We start from the raw sequence: 17,940 nt of genomic DNA, 5'->3' as shown, positions 1-17,940 counted from the left end.
GGCCCTGGCGTGGGGGGAGGGCACTGGCTCAAGTTGTGCCTCAGCGGTGTGTGTGTTAGTGCCTCTGGGGTGAGTGTGTAATAAACAAATCAAGCATTATCTCTGCGTCCTGTGAAGGGCCGGGTCTGCTCTGAACTGACAGAGGCTGGAAGAGGGGTAGGGAGGGTTTAAGACCTCCAGATCCATTTCTACCGGTGCGGCTGCAGCGGTCAGGGTTGGGGTCCTGGCATCTTCGGAATGACAGCGTCCCAGGTTCCGCGGGAGGGTGTCCCTTCTCTTCTCCACCCTCGCCTGCTCCTATCTGCCCCTCTACCCGAGGCTTGACTGTGCCCATTCCATCGCTTTATAGGACTTTCCCAGCCTACATCAGGCTGTGTACGCTCGATTTCTCCCGAAGAACACAGGAGCAAACAGCGGGCCTGAGAAGGGTGCGACTCGAACTCAGGTCTCCCTCCCTCCTGCACCCTGCCCCCACGCACATCCGATCCCGTATTGCCCTTTCGGTCCGCTGGTGCGGCGGCCGCGGCCAGAGCCCCGCCCCGCCAGTTCGCACGTGGCCCCCGCCTGACCCGGCGCCGGGAGGCGGAGTAGGGCGGGGCGGGCGGCAAACGCAGCACTTTCGGCGGCTTTGACAAGCCCGCGGCGGCCGGGCCCGAGCGCTTAGCGGGGCCGAGACTGCGCCATGCAGGAAGCGCCAGCCGCGCTGCCCACGGAGCCGGGCCCCAGCCCAGTGCCTGCCTTCCTTGGCAAGCTATGGGCGCTGGTGGGCGACCCGGGCACCGACCACCTGATCCGCTGGAGCCCGGTGAGGGCTGGGGCCCCTCGACTTCCTCAGTGGTCCCCGGGATTCCTCCACGTCAGTGAACGTCCACGCTCATCAACCCCTGCCTGGGACGGGGTTGTGGGTCCCTTGATTCAGCCGTCTAGGGTAGGCGACGGCTTGGGCGGGGGTTGTGGTATTGGAGATGAAGGTGAGGCGACTTCCTTCGGGCAGGGGAAAGGGTAGGAGCCTTCTGAAGGAGACCCAGCACCCGAAGGATCTTCGAGGTCTTCTAGTTCCCACTCTATCCCATCAGACAGATGGGAAAACAGAGACCAGAAGGGAAGGGCTGGGTCTTATTCTACCTCAAAGTCACAACGCGGGTCTGGGAGCCATCCGGGTCTGGAACCCAAGTCTGGCCTCTGCACCTCCTCCTAGAGAACCGAGAGGGGAGTCTGGGTGGGCTGGGGTAGAGGTTCATTGTGGTCGCTTCGAGATAGGCCCCAGAGCTGGTTCCGGCCCGGCCTCGTCCCGCATCCCCATGAATGACAGTCTCGGTCTCCAGAGTGAGTGCGAGTTTGTGTGTGCGCGCGCCCGACCGCTGGCTTGGCCGTGGGCGGGCACCGCTCACCGTGTCGTCTGGTCTCCGCCCGCACGGTGAGTGGGCGGGCGGTGCTCCCCTCAGAGCGGGACCAGCTTCCTCGTGAGCGACCAGAGCCGCTTCGCCAAGGAGGTGCTGCCCCAATACTTCAAGCACAGCAACATGGCGAGCTTCGTGCGGCAACTCAATATGTGTGAGTCCCTAGGGCCGGAGGATCGCGGGGTTCTTGACTTGGTTCGCGGGGACTCAGCAACTTACGCCCCCGCGCCCCGCTCCCTAGACGGTTTTCGGAAGGTGGTGAGCATCGAGCAGGGTGGCCTGCTGAGACCCGAACGGGATCACGTCGAGTTCCAGCACCCGAGCTTCGTACGCGGCCGAGAGCAACTGCTGGAACGCGTGCGCCGCAAGGTTGGGGGCGGCCAGCCACTGTGACCAGCGAACCCGGGTGGAGGTGGGACAGCTATTTCGTGCGACCCTTACCTGAGGGTGCCTCCCACCTGCAGGTGCCCGCGCTGCGCGGCGACGACGGCCGCTGGCGCCCCGAGGACCTGGGCCGGCTGCTGGGCGAGGTGCAGGCTTTTCGGGGAGTGCAGGAGAGCACCGAGGCGCGGCTGCGGGAACTCAGGCAGTGCGGGGGAGGGGGCGGAGGAGGATGGGGAGGGAGAAGGGGGGCTCTGGGCGCGAGAACACTGGCTTCTAGACGGTTCTGGGCAGCTCTTTCCTCTCCTGTGCCTCAGCGCCTCCTCCAAGACCAGTGGGCCGAGCTGTGGCAGGCTCTTGACTATGGATGGAGGATCATCAGAGAGGGCGCGGGCGCGGGCCTGCCATTCTGAGGGTGGGGAGTGGTGACCCGGCGAACTCTCAGATGCCTCAGCACCCTCCCACACCTTTCCCCCAGGCAGAACGAGATCCTGTGGAGAGAGGTGGTCACGCTGCGGCAGAGCCAGGGTCAGCAGCATCGGGTCATCGGCAAGGTGTTCCTCTCCCCCCACCCCACTCCTGAACGTACTGCCCCGCCACGCCCAGTCCTGGAAGCCCCCTGGAAGAGTCTTGTTAGAGTGAGGGGCAAGGCCCCAAGTATGAGTTAACCCTTTGTTTCCTTTTCAGCTGATCCAGTGCCTCTTTGGGCCACTTCAGGCTGGGTCCGGCAGCGCAGGAGCTAAGAGGAAGCTGTGAGTGAGAACCCCAGAGATGCCCCCACCCCCTCCAGGACCTTCCTGCCAGAGCCCCAGGCAGGACTCCTTCTCCTTCAGAAACCCCTTCACCTGTCTTTCCCCCTGCACTACAGTCTTCCTCACCCCATGGCCATCTCCCCAAGAGCACCTCAGTCTTTCCCCCTGCACTACAGTCTTCCTCACCCCATAGCAATCTCCCCCAAAGCCCCATTCCAGGGCTTCCCCCCACCCCTAATTCTACCACCAAAACCCCGACTCTCAGACCCCTCACTTCTAGGACTTAACCCTGTATTTCCACCCCATCATCCCCTTCCCCCTCACCCCAAAGCATCCCAAGAGCAGAGGGTCTGGGGCCCAAACCAGGCTCCCTCCCTCTCCTCTGCCCACAGTGGGCCCCCATCTCTGGGGGGGGGAACCCCTTCTGCCTCCAGCATGTGACTGATGCCCTGGCAACAGGCCTCAGCTCTGCTGACGTGGCTGCTGGGGCCTGTGGGAGGGCGGTGGTGTAGGCTGAGGGGCCTGGGAGATGAACCTGCCCAGCCCCCTGCCTGTGCCCCTGGCCACTTGCACAGGTCCTTGATGCTGGATGAGGGATGCCCAACGCCAGCAAAATTCAACACCTGCCCCTTACCTGGTGCCCTCCTGCAGGACCCCTACTTTATCCAGTCGGTATGTTTTTGATTCTCCTCTCTTCCCTCCATAGAGAGCCTGTTCTCTTTCCCCATTCCCCGAAAAGAAGAGATGAATAAAAAAAAAAAAGAAAAAAATAGAAGAGAAGACGGAGCCTAGCCTCCCTCCCACCAGACCCAGCATGGGCCAAGCCTCCCCCCTCAAGCCTTCCCTCTTAGGTCTGGCCCATGTGGTACCAGTCGGGCTCTGGCTCACCCTATGACTTGAGGTGAAGGGCTCAACCTCATCTTCTACTTACAGCCCCTCCCAGAGACCACGCTGGGCCTCAGCAGCCCTCACAGAGCCAGGGGCCCCATCATCTCCGACCTCCCGGAAGACTCTCCATCCCCTGAAGGGACCAGGCTTTCCCCCTCCAGTGGTGGCAGGAGGTAAGAGGGACAGGGGCTGCCCTCTGGGGAGCTGTGGGTGGCAGGCCTGGCAGCCCAGATGGCTGTTGGGATAGGGGGAGAGGTCAGCGCCAGGGTCTGGTTGAAGCTTTTCTCTGGTGCAGGGAGAAGGGCCTGGCACTGCTCAAAGAAGAGCCAGCCAGCCCAGGGGGGGAAGGCGAGGCCGGGCTGGCCCTGGCCCCAAACGAGTGTGACTTCTGCGTGACAGCACCCCCACCGCTGCCTGTGGCTGTGGTGCAGGCCATCCTGGAGGGGAAGGGGAGCTTCAGCCCTGAGGGGCCCAGGAATGCCCAACAGCCTGAACCAAGAGGCCCCAGGGAGGTTCCTGACAGGTGAGCAGAAAGCCCATTTGTGATTATAAACCCTGTGGGCCACTTTTGCAGCTAGACTGGCACTAGCTAGTCCTGAAACTTCCCAGCCTTGTCTGCCCCAGGGTGGCTGAGGAGGCAGCCATGATCTGACCTGATTTTGCAGAGTTGCTCTAAGGAGCCCCAGCTTCAGAGGCCCCTGGAAAGTGGAAACTTCTCAGTGGCAGGACTGAGGAGTCTGCATTTTAAATGCCACCACTGAGGCGATTGTAAAGTACATGACAGTTTGGTATTGATAACTGGTATTGATAACTGCCTGGGTGGGGGCAGGCACACAACCCAAACCTCAGGCCAAAGGTAGGAGGCAGAAGGCACTTTCTCTGTGCCCTTCTGTGTGTGTGGGTTGGGAGGTCCTCTTCTAACACTTTCTAGATGTTGTCAGATTTAGATCCTGATGTATCCAGCTTCCTTGGAAACCTAATGTAGGGAGTGGCCAACAGCAGTTCTCTGTGCACAGGGCCCCTCTGGACCTGGAGAGGGGAGGCCGGAGCCCAGAGAGTCTGCTGCCTCCAATGCTGCTTCGGCACCCCCCTGAAAGTGTGGAGCCCGCAGGGCCGCTGGATGTGAGTACATGTTCAGTGAGGCAGGGGCACGGGGCTCAGCGGGCTCCAGCTGTTTGGGCACCCTGGGGAGGACACCGTTGACCCAGAGCTCCCCCCAGGTGCTGGGCCCCAGCCTCCAAGGGCGGGAATGGACTCTGATGGACTTAGACATGGAGCTGTCCCTGGTAAGATGGAGGTGGGGAGAGCGGCGGGGGTGGGTGTTGAGGGTTGCTCAGCCAAGCCCTTTAGTCCACCACTGTTCTCCCCCAGCCAAAGCCCCAGCTCCCTTCCCCAGCTGCTTCCTGGGGTTCTCTTCTGCAGTTGCAGCCCTTGGTTCCAGAGAAGGGTGAGACTGAGCTGGCGGTTAAGGGGTTAAATTCTCCAGGCCCAGGTAATAATTGTGGTGACTCCCGGACCTGGGGGAGACCCTGAGGAGCTTGAGCTATCACGATTGGGTGGGCTGGGCAGTCGATGTTTTGGAGGGAAATCGCCAGAGTCAGGCTGGGAGAGAGGGGGAGGTTGAGAGTGGATGTTTCATCTCAACTGACCAGAGGGCAAGGCGAGTGAAGCTCTCCTTCCCCGAAGAAAGGAGATGACCGTCTCTCCCTGCTGAGTACAGCCCCGCTTCTCCTAGGAAAGGACTCCACACTCGGGGCACCACTCCTGCTGGACATCCCAGCGGCTTTGGGAGGCCCAGCCCTCAGCCTGCCCGGAGCTTTAACCATTTACAGCAGCCCTGAGAGCCGGGCCTCCTACCTGGGCGCGGGAGCCAACCCCTCCCCCTGAGACCCCCTCCACTCCGAAGCCAGCCCTGCTGAGGGGCTGGCCGGCAGTAGCACGCCCTGCTCGGCTTCCTTGAGCCCCCTGGTGGACGCTGAGTGAAGCCCCACTTATTTGGCAGCCCCTCTCCATTCCCGAGTCCTGCATAAAACCGCATTTTTTTTTCTGTGTTTCTGGTCTCTTTTTCCTCTACCGACCAGGGAGCACAGAAGTCATGGGTGGGGGGCGCCTTTGCCTTCATAGAAACGTCCAGATCCCAAGGATTTAATGTTAATCGAGGAACCCTTGGAGAACGGAGGTAGCTCCGAGGCCGAGCTCTCCTGCTTAGGCCCCATCCTCCGGGTGCGAATCCAGGGCTGGCGCATGGCCACTGCGACCTCTGGGAATCGGGGCTTTTAGGGGTCACACCCAGCACCGCAGTGCACCCGCTCTGTGATCTTGAGTAAGCTGATCTCCTTCTCTGAGCCTTCTTTGTGCAGGCAGAGAGAATGGGTGTAAAACGCCTGGGAATTGCTGGGCTACTTGGGTCCGCGGGCTTAACGGTCCCCACCCTGACTCCTCCGGCGCGCCCGGGGTGATGAGGGAAAGCGGACTGTGTGTACGCGGCCAGGCCGTACTCGACTTCTGCGGCCGGCCTCCCCGCGTCCCGAGAAGAACGGCCCCCTTTCCCCACCCCCTCCTGGTTCCCGGCAGCCCTGGCCGCCCCGCCCCCGCCGCAGCTGCTGCTCCCTTCCCCACACCGCAAGGCCCTTTCTGCCTCGTCATCTCCTGCCCCGCCGAGGCTCGACCGGTGAGTGGGGCCGCCAGGAGCGCACGGACCGGGAGCCCCACCTCACCCCTCCCCCCCGGCTAGGGGAGGGAAAAGAAACTGAGTTTGGGCGAAATCCGCGCCCGTTCACCACCAGCAACCGTGCGCGAAGGTCTGTGAGCCCCGCCCCTCCTCTTCCCTCCCCTCTCCTCCGCAGGACTCTATCTCTGGGGCTGGAGGTATGTTAAGGGTTCGCAGGTGCGCGAAGTCTTCGGCGCCCACCACTTTTGCTCCTTAGCGAAAGAACGCGCGCAGGGAGCGAGGTGGGGAGGGCGGCAGAGACCCCCGACCACGCGTGCTAACTGGAGCCGCCTGGTCCTCTGGGAAGAATCTGGGCTGTGACCATTGAAGGACATAACTTCGATATTCTGAGCATTAAATCTCAGAGGGTCCAGACTCGCTGGGGGTCTCTGCTGTCCAGACAGGACAAAAGGCAGGACTTGGGGTAACTAGAGGAGGAAGCTAACATGAAAATAATTTGGGGAGGAGGGAGAGAAAAGGAGGGGCCAACCTAATATGTCCGCTCCCTCTCTGCACCTGTACTCAGAGGGTTCTGTCCTCCCTTCCTGCACTCTTGATTGAGGGGACAGGTTTTAGAAACCTCAAGAGGGCAGAGGATCCATGGTACACAGTCCAGTGATGTCAGCCTAGTGAGGGTGTATGATGTTCACTGGGATACAGAGGAGAAGGAACCAATCTGCCGCTGGGACATTGGGCATTGGGGTGGACGACAGGACATTTGAGTCTTGGAGGATGGGTCCACAGCTTGGAAGGGGAAAGGGGATTCCAGGCCCAGGGAACAGTGTCTACAAAGTTTGGGAAGTGCCAGTACTGAGTGGTTGAGGGAGGTGGGGGAAAGCCTGCTATCTAGGAGGTGGGAGGTGAACAGATAGTCTGGATTCTCTCTGGTGGTCCCAAGAGGGTTGGGGGACAGGTAGTTATGGTTGACATACTGCTTGGCCGGACACCTCATAGTTCAGGCTGGAGCAAGTCAGACTCCAATTCTGCCACTTGGTCTCTCTGAACCTGTCTCCTCATCTGTAAAATGGGCACAATAATCCTACCCTAGAGAGTTGTCAAAGTCTCTGCTCTGTAGGGTGATGGGACAGGAGACAGAGGTGCTGGGAAAGACTGTTACAGGAGATGAGGGATGGAGGGAGATGCCGATTCTCACTGAGATGTCAGTGGAGGAGCAGCATTTGTCACAGACGGGACATGAAGGGAGAGGGAGGGGCAAAGGGTCTCTGCTCATGGCCTGAGGGAAGGGCTGACACCTCAGTATGGCTAGGAGGGGTGCAATGACCAGGGAGGCATAGCATGACACTAGGCAGTGAGAGAGATGGAGGTTAAGACCAAATCCTCTCTCCCAGACCTAGAGCCAGGTGAGGAGGTAAAGGAGGGACCCCAAAGAGAGGATGAAACCCTTGGACAAAGCCAAGGCCAAGGGAGATGGACTGAGAGAGGGAGTGGTCCAGGGCCTGACCTAACTGCCCCTTAATGCCAGGGACCTTGCTGCCTGGGTCAAACGACCCAAGAGGAGATGGGCTATTGTCCCTTGGTTGTTGATAAGTGAACAAAGCAGATTAATTTCTGCCCAACACCTGCTGTTGGGGTGGTGACAGCCTCTCAAAATGGGAGGATCCATGGAGGAAAACAGTGAAAGTTTGACATTTGCTGGTAGCTTTTGTGAGTTGGGAACTGGATACTTCAAGATGATGGCTGTGAGTCATTCCCAGGGCAGCAGGGAGAGAGTTTGGTCTCAGGTGATGTCAGAAGATCTCGATCAGAGCTAAGGCTCAAGAGGACTCAGGTATCTACTCAGGTATTAGGAAACCAGGAGAGGCCAGGAGACCACACCAGGGTTCCAACATGGTGGTGGTATTGGTGAGGGGGTGCAGGGACCTGTCCTGGAAGGATGGACCTCAGGGTCCGGATAAGGGGTCTGGACTTCCTCAGGTAGGTGAGAGGAGTGGGAAGACTCAGCACTTTGGGATCCAGGAGGAGAGATATGGAGCTTTGCACGGTCTAGGCTGGAAGTGAAAGACTAGACTCAGTGGTGAAGTTGACAGGAGTATTTGGCAGATAGACTGGAAAGGACTTGACTGCAAGCTGGGTGTGGGTTATCGGGACAAGCTGTAAGTTGGGGAAGCAGGTTGGGAAAGAGAAGTTAGGTTGGATAAACTAGGTCTGACTCCATCGCGGGATCTACAGGTGGCAGGGGCTCAGGAGGAAGGACCTACTTGGGGAGAGCAGTCAGAGTAGATGAGGGTCCTGGGGTAGCTAGGGGAGGAGAGGGGCACCACAGCTAACATTTAGGGACCGAAGGTGAAGCCCGAGACAGAGATAAGACAGAAAAGGCCAGGGAGGCAGGATCGGTCCTGTGCTGCCCTGCGGGGCTGGCGGACCGCAGCAGAGATCCAGGTGAACTTAGACCCCAGCCACGGATGTTCACTGGGGCCCCGGGAGAGAGGTCAAAAGCAGGGGAGCTCCGGCCCCCCCTACCTCTCGCCCCCCACCTCCCATGCAGCCCCTACCATGGGCAACACCCAGGAGAGGCCATCAGAGACGATCGACCGCGAGCGGAAACGCCTCGTAGAGACGCTGCAGGCGGACTCGGGGCTACTGCTGGATGCACTGCTGGCACGGGGCGTGCTCACCGGGCCCGAGTACGAGGCGCTGGACGCGCTGCCTGACGCCGAACGCAGGGTGCGCCGCCTGTTGTTGGTGGTGCAGAGCAAGGGCGAGGCTGCCTGCCAGGAGCTGCTGAGCTGCGCACAGCGAACTGTGCGGGCGCCCGACCCCGCCTGGGACTGGCAGCACGTAGGGACCGGTGAGAGCGCGCGGGGGAGGCGGAGCCTAGGTCAGAGGAGGGGGCGTGGCATGGGGGCATTGATTTGTGGTCTTCCCCAAAGCTCGCACATGTGCAGAGGAAACCACAGAGGATGAACTGAGCCTGAGACACTCCCACCTCCGCCGCAGGCTACCGGGAACGAAGCTATGACCCTCCATGCCCAGGCCACTGGACTCCCGGGGCTGCTGACTCAGGGACCACGTGCCCCTGGCTGCCCAGAGCTCCAGAATCCGACGAGACCCGGGGTCCTGAGGACTCCGAGGCAGCACAATCCGGAACCCTCGAGGAAGATGAGCCCGAGCTGGAAGCTGAGACCTCTGAAGGGGTTGAACCGGAGTTGGAAACCCAAATGGATCCGGAACCGGAGCCAGAGGCAGAACCCGAGCCAGAGGCAGAACCAGAGCCGGAGCCTGAACCAGAGCCGGAGCCTGACTTCGAGGCTGGAGACGAGTCTGAAGGTGTGAGGCTGCCCAAACCTGGCGGGAGCGCGTGGCCTGGGAGGCGGAGGGGGGCTCCACCTGAATGACCACGCCCCTCCCATAATTTCTAGATTCCTGAAAGCCATAGCGGCGACAGGCCACTCTTCGTCCTAGCAGGATGGGATCTGGGATCCTGCCAAGGTGGGGTCAGATGCTACCAAGGTTCCATCTGGCCCAGTACCACTGAAAGTGAATAAATTCTGGAGGGTCAGCCTGGACTCTGATTGTGGCTCTTTGCCCAGGAACGAGGGTGTGGATGTGTGCCTCAAGTCCCAAAGACTTGGGCAGCCCTGTGCCCATGGCACAGTCCTCAGCCCATTTCTGTCCTCAACAGTACAAGCTGTATCCCTGGAGACCCCAGACCCAGGTCCCCAGTGGGACAAGGGCCAGACCTTGGGCCCTACTCCATGGCCCTCTTATCCTCATGAACCATTTGAGGACATGTGTCATCACCAGCCCTGAAAGCCCTAGCACTGGCACAAAGGGCCAGGAATGGAGTACTTCTCTCCACTTGGAGAAAGCTAGACTCGCAGCCTTGGGAAGGGAGATTAAGGGAAAGAGGAAGTGATTGTGAGTAGATGCAGCCGACACACTTCATTGTAATTGTTTTAATTGGCTTCTCAGGACTGGGAGCTCAGTGAGGATTCTTACCAGTTAACTGGTACACAGAAGGTGCTCTATACATATTCAATGACTAAAGGAATAAGGGCTTTCCAGCTGTGTTTCCAAGTTTTTGAATGGGAAAACTAAGGCCAAGGGTGGGAGCGGGGCTGGGTCAACCTCACACAGCTGAGTCTGAGGTGAAACTAGAAGCAACAATCATCTTGGCACCTCTCCTGGTTGAGGAGGGGCTCAGAACTTGGAACCACTGGGGGCCTGCCCCTCAGGCTTGATTGTTGATGCTGCCAGCCTATGCCAACCTCTGCCAGAGACCAGCTGCAAGGGTGTCGGCAAAGACAGGGACAGCAGAGGCCAATGCAGGGGTTGAGGGCAAGGCCAGGTGAGCTCTCAGCTTGACTCACAAGGCCTGTGTATGTGTGAGGGAGGGTAGGGGTGGTGGTGTGTGGATGGAGCTAGGAACAGTCAGTGCCTTCCAGAGGAGCCCTGTTCCCTCCACTGAACTTTCAGAAACATACAGCACATAAATAGGGAATACATACAATGACAATGGGAGAGGCAAAATGCTGGAAAGCACACCCCAGCCCAGCTGGGTCTCTACTACCAGGATCCCTGCTCCTTGAGTCTGTGTGAAAGCCAGGACAGCAGGCTCAGGCAGTCACCCCAAGAGAAGGGAGATCTCCACCAGGACCCAGTGAGAGGTAGACAGCATGAAAGCTGAAGGAGCACCAAGGGGCCAGGTGGGGGACAAAAAGACTGGAGTACGCAGACACCCAAAGCCATCTCATGCAAGAACAAGTTTCTACTCCCAAACCACCCCCCACCATGCCCATCCATGCTCAGCTTCCCTCCTGCCCTCAGGCTCTTCCTCGGCTCAACAGACAGCTGGAGACAGGAGGGCAGACTTAGTTTGCCTGACATGCTGCTGTTGGCCCTCGGGGTCCAGGGAGGCTAGCACAAACTCTCTGCTGTTGCCCCTCCTCCCTCCTGAAATGCTTCTGCCCTGCCCAGGCCCCAAGAAACACCCAGGCTTTGGAAGCACAGAGCAGCCAGCATCATGTTCTGGGGGCCGATCCAGAGCCCTCAGCCAGTATCAGTCAGGCAGCAGGCGGCCCAGCTCTGCCTCATCCAGCCGGTTGGTGGTCATGATGTGTTCCAGCTGCTGCCGGTAGCGCGCTAAGTCCTGCATGAAGTGGGGCACCCGGGTGTTGTCCAGCACCCCATGGGGCCGGAGGTGATCCACATCCTCATAGGATACCTGCAGGGAGAAAGCTAGGACTCAGTGCAGGGACCCCTGGTTTTCAGGCAGCTGGTCCCAGCTCTCTTACAATGGTCCATAGCCCTTTGCTCCCAGAACCCTTCCCACTCCCCTTCTGATTCACTCCCAACTTTCTGTACCCCATGGCTCCATCCTGGGTGTTTGCTCTCTCTCTCATCACCTTATTCTAACATCTATGTGCTACAACCCCACTCCTGTCTCCAGTACAGCTTCCCCACTTCATCTCCAAATCTGGGTATCCAACTGCCTTCCGAACACCTTTCCCTGGATACCAGGCGCCTTAGGCACCTCATATCCAGCCTTCCTGGGTGCCAGCTTATGCAGCCTGACCCTTCTCACAGCCCCTAGGTCAGATACCAGGGTGGGGACTTAGAATATGTCACCCTCCCACTCAGAGTGGCCACTGAGTTGAAAAGATTCACTCTCTGAAGATCTCTCCAGCTTGCCCCTTCTTCTCCAACTGCATGGCCACTGCGGGGTTATGCCGGACCACCATCAGTGCCGCAGAAGAGATGAAAAAGGCCTCCTCCTCTTCCCCTTGCACTCCCTTCCCTAGGCCTCTCCTCCCATATGACACACAGAGCCTTCTAAAGCCAACATCTGTGCCACCCTTCGCTTAAAGCTCCTTGGATTCCCCACTGCTTTGGATGAAGCTCAACTTCCTCAGCCTGGCACAAATACCCAGTGCCAAGGGCTTGATCCCTGGCCATTTCTCCAGCCTGTTTCCGCGGGCCTTCCTGACTGCTCCTCTGGCCTGGAATGCTCACTTCCTTTGCAGTGTCTACACACACACCTGTGGGCTGGAAAAAGCACCTATATTGGCTGCCAGACTGTCACCTCATCTCCTGTGCTCAGTCTACCCACACTCCCCCCACGAGAGAAGCCTGGCACCCAGTCCTCAGTCGAGTTCCAACCAGAGGCTCGGGGAATACAGCAGTGAGTGGGGGAGCTGGCTGGGGTCTCTGAAGGCCCCGTGGCCCCTCACCTTGCCCAGCGAGGTCAGCAACGGGAAGTCGATGGTCTGGCGATGCCGCAGAATGCGCACGATGCCGTCCAGGTATACCTGGTCCTTGCTGAAGCAGCCTGTGTGCACAGGAAGGCCGTGAGCCCTAGGTCCAAAGCCCCACCCTCACCCTCCCGCCCGAGATCAAGGCACTTCCCCGCCAATCCCCCGGGTCTGGTGCCCACCGGGCAGCGAGGTGTCAGTCTGGCCGCGCTTGGCGCGCACACAGTACTCCCAGCGCACGTCGGCGTCCTGCACGTAGCGCGCCAGGTCCTGGAAGAGCTGGCGAAAGGACATGCGCGCAGCGCAATGTATCGTATAGTAGAGCAGCGCCGCGCGCCACAGGAAGGGCTGCTTGCGGAACAGCACGCTGTGCAGGCTGGCCAGCCCCTCCTCCGTGGGGTTCGCTGGCCGCAGCCCGTACTGCTGCCGGCCCTCGGCGCTGTGCCACGGCTGCTGCGCGTTGTTCACGCCCCGAAGGTAGTGGGTACCTACGGGGAGGCAAAGAACAGGCTGGGCTGGGCTGGGCATCCACGGGGTCTTCCTGCCTGGCCCTGTCCGGGCCCTGCTCTGCCCTGCTGGACCTCTAGCCGGCGACTCACATAGCTTTATGCCCCTAAAATCAGGGTCTCACACAAGCCTCTCCACCCCACACCCAATACTCACCCAACCTAAGGCATCATCAAGACCCTCTTCAGGTGAACTCAAACCCAAGGATCCAGAGGCTCACACACATGAATCCTCCCCCACCCGTCCAGGACCACACACACACACAACTCTCTGAAACTCACACTGCTCCCCCACCCCAACCCCCTAGAGAGGCCGGGAACTCACACACCACCCCGGCCCCACACCCTTGCATGTCCATCTTATGCTGATATCTCCAGCAAAAACCACCTTTTGCCCAGAGCAACACGATTCTTGACGAGGAGTGACAGACATGGAAGAATAGTAATTAGTGTCCTATGCCTGCCTTTCCAGCCTGGCCAGTCCCCTCCTAAATCCAGCTGTGTCTTCAGCCAGTTCCCTTCCCAGAATCTGAACTTGCACCCACCGTGGAAAGCCTGTACTGCTGGCTAGGTTAGTGGGGCCCTTAGGGTTCTCCCTCTGGCCTGTCCGGGCCTCAGCAGTCTTGCCCCATGGACAAGGGAAATCAGAGAGGAAGCTGAGGGAGGAAAAAATACTCAGAAGAGGAACAGGAAATGAGGGTGAGCCCAAAAAGTGGGCTGGCATGTTCTAGCCTACCTCTGTGAGCTAGAGGGAGGAGGTGGCTGCTAGTGAAGGGAAGAGGAAGAATGAGAGGGGATGGAGTTACTGGGGCCCCTCACTGCCCCCCACCACATCCCAGCCCCCTCTCATCCCAGCCCACCCATCTACCACACCCTGACCTATCTCGTGCCGCAGCATGCCCTCCAACCAATACTGGCGGGCTCCAGTCAGGTTGATGGCCAATGTTGGTCGGCTGTTCTCCACCATCATCACTGCCTGGGATAGCAGGTCCTCACTCAGCTGCACCACTACCTGCAGGTGGCAGAGACGTGCATCATGGCCACCAACCCGGGGGAACAGTGGGCAGGTGGACCTGCTGATGCCACAGGGCAGCCAGGCTGGACACTTGGCCACAAACCCACCCTGCCCCACCTCTGCTTGGAGCCAGCTCCCACATGACTGGGGCAGGGGCAGGAACAGGACTGGCCTGAGGTCACTAGCTCCACCAGAACAGAGCTGGGCCTAGCACTGCCCGCTTGGCAGTCTGGTTGGGAGCAGGTGGAAAAGGGGCATCGCTGGCAGCGTGAGCTCACCTCCCCGACGCAGCCCTCCTTCTGCATGTATCTGCGCACAATGGACCAGATCTGGCACTTGGTCAGCAGTTGGCCCCCCGTTGCAGCCTCGAAGTGTTCATAGGTCCCAAACTTCTCTAGGACAGCCTCAATGATGCCAACTGCCTGCACAGAGGGCCGCAGTGGCAGGTCAGGCCGGACCGCTCAGTTGGTCTGGGCTGGGGTGAGGCGGGCAGTCTGCACTGACCTGATGAATGAACTGTCCAGAGGCCTCACAGTATTTCTCCAGCACAGCTGTGGGCATGGGTTCCTGGTACTCGAACTGTGGGTTGTAGGTGTAATGGGATTGGAAGAACTTGTCCCGCTCGCGGTCCATATTGGTTGGCCGCAGAGCTACCAACATGCAGGGGCTCTTGCTGGCACCACGGCCTGCCTCCTTTCGAGCCTTAGCGATGTGAGGCAGGGAGGCCGCGGGACGCAGGGTGCCCCCACCTGGGTCACGTCTCCGTCCAGGTGGGGCCCGACCCTGGGTGCTGCCCCCCCGCCGGCCAGTACTGTTCACGGTGTAGGTGCTCTCACTGCGCCGCATGTGTCCACGGCGGCCCAAGTGCAGCTCTGAGAAGGGCTGCCTCTCTGCCCGGGGCCGCAGGGCTGAGGGGACGGACAGAGCCAGGGGCAGAGCCAGGGACTGAGGCCAGGGGTACAGCGCTGTCCCATCTCGGTCTGAGGGCCCCGGCCTATGGCCCAAGGAGGAGGGGCTGGCTGGCGGGCTGGGGGGTGCCTGCTCATACACCTGTGCACCTGAGTCCAGCACCATTCTGTCCTGGAGGTCACATCCAGCCGGGTCACTCCAGTTCCCCACACCGTCGACTTCTGGAGACACAGGAAGGATGTGGAGGCCAGCAATGAGTGGGTGTGGCCTGAGGGCCAGCAGGCCCTGTGCCCCCTCACCTCTACTCTAGTTAGTCCATTCCCTGGACTGGGCAAAAGCAGGAAGAAGTCTCATACACCCACTTAGATGGTGGTTCCTCAAATCCCCTTAGCCCATGAGCTTCTGAGAGAGTAAGGCCTAAGCCCCCCACTCATGATTCTAATCCCTGTGCTCAGCGCCCACCCAGACTGGGAATTCAGTACAGTGTAGCCTCAGCTGCCAGAATGACAGGTGAGCGGGTCTCACTACCTTCTACCTCTGGCATTTTCTCAGTCTCACTCTGCCCCTCCCACCCGGCTCCATCCACCTCCTCCAGCCCATTGGGCCTGCCTGCCCCTTGCTTATGCTAGTCCCTCCACCTGGAATGCTCTCTTTCCTCTGGCCCATCTGCTCAAATCTAAATCAGAACCAGCTTTTTGTAAGCAGAGGGAAAATTCAGCCAATCCCTGGGTGTCTCCTATCAGAGCCATCTTCCTAGTGGTCTTCCAAGGCCAGTGTCAGAACAGTTACCCCAACTCTGTACCAGGGCTCAGTCCAACCCAGTCTCTCCCCAGAGACTGACCGAAGGCTCCAGCCTCTAAACTTTCCTGTCTACTCAGGGACATAATTCCAGCATCTCTCCTTTTTTCTACATCTCCTACATTATCAGTCTCTTCCACTCTGCCAGGTTCTTCCCGTCAGTATAAACACATGCTGTTATTTCTCCATCTTAAAAAACAAAACCCTCACCTGAGCCCATAGTCTTCTAGCTTCACTGCATCCTCCAGCTGCTTCTCAGGGTAACACAACACTCCAAGTCATCTATACTCAGTCTCTATCTAGTTCCTTCTTTCCTGTTCTGTCTTAAATTCCACCCCAAGTAGGGGCTTCTGGCCCCTGCTCTCTATCAAAACTGACCTGACCAAGGTCACCAATGATCTTCATGTTGATTGGTAGAACTTGACAAAGTTAATGACTTCATCTCAGTTTGGCCACATCTTCCACTTGGTTCCCCAATACACTGGGACATAGTTCTCCCACCTCACTGTTTGTTCTTGTCTTCCTTGCTGGTCATCCCTATCTTTCTAACCTCTTAACACCATAATGTGGAGACACCGCTTTGGGAAAGATCCCTGCTGTTCTCCTAACTTGTTACAAGTAATAAATCCTTCCTTACCTGCCCCTCCCCTGAAAAAAAAAAAAAAAAAACCACTCTAATGTCCAGGACTTGGAAACTTCTCTTCTCCATTTATGCTCTCTCCCTGGGTGATCGCATCCACTCTCATGGTTTTAAATGTGTCAGCCCAAAATTCTTCTATAAACTTCAGACTAGTGTTCTGTGTAAGTTGCTCAGCTGTATTCAACTCTTTGCAACCCTATGAACTGCAGCCCACCAGGCTCCTATGTCCATGGAATTCTCCAGGCAAGAATACTGAATACGGAGTGGGTTGCCATTCCCTTCACCACGGATCTTCCCGACCCAGGTCTCCTGCATTGCAGGCAGATTCTTTACCATCTGAACCACAGGGAAGCCCCTCAGACTGTGTTGTCAGGTCTCAATTCAACATGTTTACTTGAATGTATAACAGGCATCTCAAACTGAAAATGTCCCTGTCTGGAATGCTTTCCCCTCATATAACGGCAGGGGTCACTCTCACTTTCCTCAGATTTCTGTACAAATATCTTAGAAAAGCCTTCCCAACACACCCTCTATAAGACAGTAAACCTCCTCTAAACTCTCTCCACCAGAACCTCGCCCTCCCCACAATATTGTCCTCCAATGCAGTCATCACCATCTGAAGTACAGTATATGTGATTATTATGTTTTCTCCTTCTAAATGTTCACAGCTGTGTCCCCAGAACAGTTGTTCAGTAAAGGAATGAAACGGAGAGCCCTTGTCCTTCTCAGAACTGGAATCATTCTTTCCCTGCACTTGGCTTCCCTAGCTAGTTCTGATCCCCTCCCCCTCCTCCCAGCATTCTCCGTAGTGACAAGCTGCTGGATGATGTCGGGACTCAGGCTTCCTTCCCCTCAACTAACCATACACTTTCCTGGATTCCTCACTGCTCTCCAGGCCTCTACTTGTACCAATCCTCTTTATCTCCCCTTTTTTCATTTGACCTACCTCTTTGGAATTACCAGGATATGCCTGTTTCTTTCATGTCTCAGGTCCTTTTGCCAAGAATGCCCTCCCAGTGTCTCTCTGTAACAAACTCCTAATCATTCTTCAGGACTCGATTTAGGCCTCACCTCCTCCGGGAAGCCTTCCCAGCGTCTTAGAGGCTCCCAGTGCCCAAGCGGCTTCTTTACCACCCTAGGCTGTCCAGGTCCGTGTCCCCCAGCATCATCCCTTGAACTCCCTGAGGGCAGGTACGGGTCTCATTCACCCCCATGACCAAAGTACCCAGCACTAGATGCAGAATGAATGAAAGATGGTTGTGGGAGGAGCCCAGACTGAAGGCGGAGTCTGGTGATATATAAGAGGGTGTGGTCTGCACCAATAAGAAACTCCGAAAGAAGATAACATTGAAGAGGAGCCAATGGGTACTAGGAGATCGAGGAGGGGCGTGACCTACAGCCAATAAGTGGCGGGGGCTGGGGCAAAGGGCGTGCCCAATGGAGGGCGGGGCCAGTGGACAATGGAGCGGGTTTCCCAGGTAGATGAGGAGGGGTCCGGTCGAACGCCTTTTCAGCCTTTTGGGGGTGGGGGGATTACATCCGCGTGCCGCGCCCCCACCTGTTCAATCCTCTTCTCGCCGCCGCTGTTCCCGCTCCGCAACACAGGCCGCCGGCTGCCCAGCCCGCGGGAGCCGACGCTGGTGACGCACGGACTCGGGCGCGCGCACGCTCAAACGAAGGAGCGCGGATTCGCGTCAATCTCTGCTGCCGCAAGAGCCCGAGGACACGG

At 58.4% G+C, this 17,940-nt stretch overlaps 3 protein-coding genes across 38 annotated transcripts; 2 read left to right on the top strand and 1 right to left on the bottom strand.

The window, feature by feature from the left end:
• The first annotated feature begins 584 nt into the window (after positions 1 to 584).
• Positions 585 to 5,472, top strand: HSF4 (heat shock transcription factor 4). Of its 9 annotated transcripts, none has more exons than XM_081513203.1 (13): positions 585 to 805; positions 1,446 to 1,554; positions 1,642 to 1,769; positions 1,865 to 1,930; positions 2,264 to 2,335; positions 2,469 to 2,533; positions 3,109 to 3,205; positions 3,467 to 3,594; positions 3,717 to 3,944; positions 4,438 to 4,543; positions 4,642 to 4,707; positions 4,844 to 4,913; positions 5,157 to 5,472. In XM_081513203.1, the coding sequence occupies exons 1-13, from the start codon at positions 683 to 685 to the stop codon at positions 5,306 to 5,308; spliced, it is 1,410 nt and encodes a 469-aa protein (XP_081369329.1). In that variant the 5' UTR covers positions 585 to 682; the 3' UTR covers positions 5,309 to 5,472. The 9 variants fall into 9 exon arrangements, with proteins under 9 accessions (XP_081369329.1, XP_081369330.1, XP_081369327.1 ...); XM_081513204.1 differs by having other exon boundaries at positions 1,865 to 1,989; XM_081513201.1 differs by having other exon boundaries at positions 1,865 to 1,989; positions 2,260 to 2,335.
• NOL3 (nucleolar protein 3) lies at positions 5,399 to 9,651 on the top strand. 3 transcript variants are annotated; one of them, XM_081513247.1, is made up of 4 exons: positions 5,399 to 6,092; positions 8,638 to 8,940; positions 9,090 to 9,419; positions 9,512 to 9,651. In XM_081513247.1, exons 2-4 carry the CDS (start codon positions 8,646 to 8,648, stop codon positions 9,517 to 9,519), a joined length of 633 nt encoding a protein of 210 aa, XP_081369373.1. In that variant the 5' UTR covers positions 5,399 to 6,092; positions 8,638 to 8,645; the 3' UTR covers positions 9,520 to 9,651. The 3 variants fall into 3 exon arrangements, with proteins under 3 accessions (XP_081369373.1, XP_081369371.1, XP_081369370.1); XM_081513245.1 differs by having other exon boundaries at positions 6,081 to 6,222; XM_081513244.1 differs by having other exon boundaries at positions 6,081 to 6,289.
• Positions 9,652 to 11,089: 1,438 nt separating this feature from the next.
• On the bottom strand, positions 11,090 to 17,930 carry MATCAP1 (microtubule associated tyrosine carboxypeptidase 1). 26 transcript variants are annotated; one of them, XR_014060297.1, is made up of 9 exons: positions 17,770 to 17,930; positions 17,283 to 17,442; positions 14,369 to 14,994; positions 14,143 to 14,286; positions 13,729 to 13,861; positions 12,526 to 12,831; positions 12,323 to 12,420; positions 12,019 to 12,130; positions 11,090 to 11,316 (listed from the first exon to the last, which is right to left on the bottom strand). XR_014060297.1 is itself a non-coding variant. In XM_081513209.1 (9 exons), the coding sequence occupies exons 3-9, from the start codon at positions 14,936 to 14,938 to the stop codon at positions 11,235 to 11,237; spliced, it is 1,452 nt and encodes a 483-aa protein (XP_081369335.1). In that variant the 5' UTR covers positions 14,939 to 14,994; positions 17,158 to 17,442; positions 17,770 to 17,930; the 3' UTR covers positions 11,090 to 11,234. The 26 variants fall into 26 exon arrangements, 21 of the variants coding, with proteins under 21 accessions (XP_081369335.1, XP_081369339.1, XP_081369341.1 ...); XR_014060298.1 differs by lacking the exon at positions 17,283 to 17,442 and adding an exon at positions 17,158 to 17,235; XM_081513209.1 differs by having other exon boundaries at positions 12,019 to 12,137; positions 17,158 to 17,442.
• Between the last annotated feature and the right edge of the window lie 10 nt (positions 17,931 to 17,940).

Source organism: Giraffa tippelskirchi, chromosome 7, assembly GCF_054371585.1.
Source record: "Giraffa tippelskirchi isolate mGirTip1 chromosome 7, T2T-mGirTip1v1.2.pri, whole genome shotgun sequence".
NCBI lineage: Eukaryota > Metazoa > Chordata > Mammalia > Artiodactyla > Giraffidae > Giraffa > Giraffa tippelskirchi.
The sequence above is the reverse complement of the archived record's forward strand: the minus strand, read 5'-3'. Positions and strand labels throughout refer to the sequence as shown.

What these genes read in the sequence shown, in the direction of transcription:
- NOL3 (XM_081513247.1), top strand. Translation starts at nt 8,646, where the DNA reads ATGGGCAACACCCAGGAGAGGCCATCAGAGACGATCGACCGCGAGCGG. An exon ending in CTGGCAGCACGTAGGGACCG is followed by an intron (nt 8,941 to 9,089) that starts GTGAGAGCGCGC and finishes CCTCCGCCGCAG; the next exon opens with GCTACCGGGAACGAAGCTAT.
- MATCAP1 (XM_081513209.1), bottom strand. Translation starts at nt 14,938, where the DNA reads ATGGTGCTGGACTCAGGTGCACAGGTGTATGAGCAGGCACCCCCCAGC. An exon ending in GACTGACACCTCGCTGCCCG is followed by an intron (nt 12,421 to 12,525) that starts GTGGGCACCAGA and finishes CTGTGCACACAG; the next exon opens with GCTGCTTCAGCAAGGACCAG. An exon ending in GATCAAGCCCTTGGCACTGG is followed by an intron (nt 11,317 to 12,018) that starts GTATTTGTGCCA and finishes TTCTCCCTGCAG; the next exon opens with GTATCCTATGAGGATGTGGA.
- HSF4 (XM_081513197.1), top strand. Translation starts at nt 683, where the DNA reads ATGCAGGAAGCGCCAGCCGCGCTGCCCACGGAGCCGGGCCCCAGCCCA. An exon ending in ACCTGATCCGCTGGAGCCCG is followed by an intron (nt 806 to 1,445) that starts GTGAGGGCTGGG and finishes TGCTCCCCTCAG; the next exon opens with AGCGGGACCAGCTTCCTCGT. An exon ending in GCAGGAGCTAAGAGGAAGCT is followed by an intron (nt 2,534 to 3,108) that starts GTGAGTGAGAAC and finishes CCACTTGCACAG; the next exon opens with GTCCTTGATGCTGGATGAGG.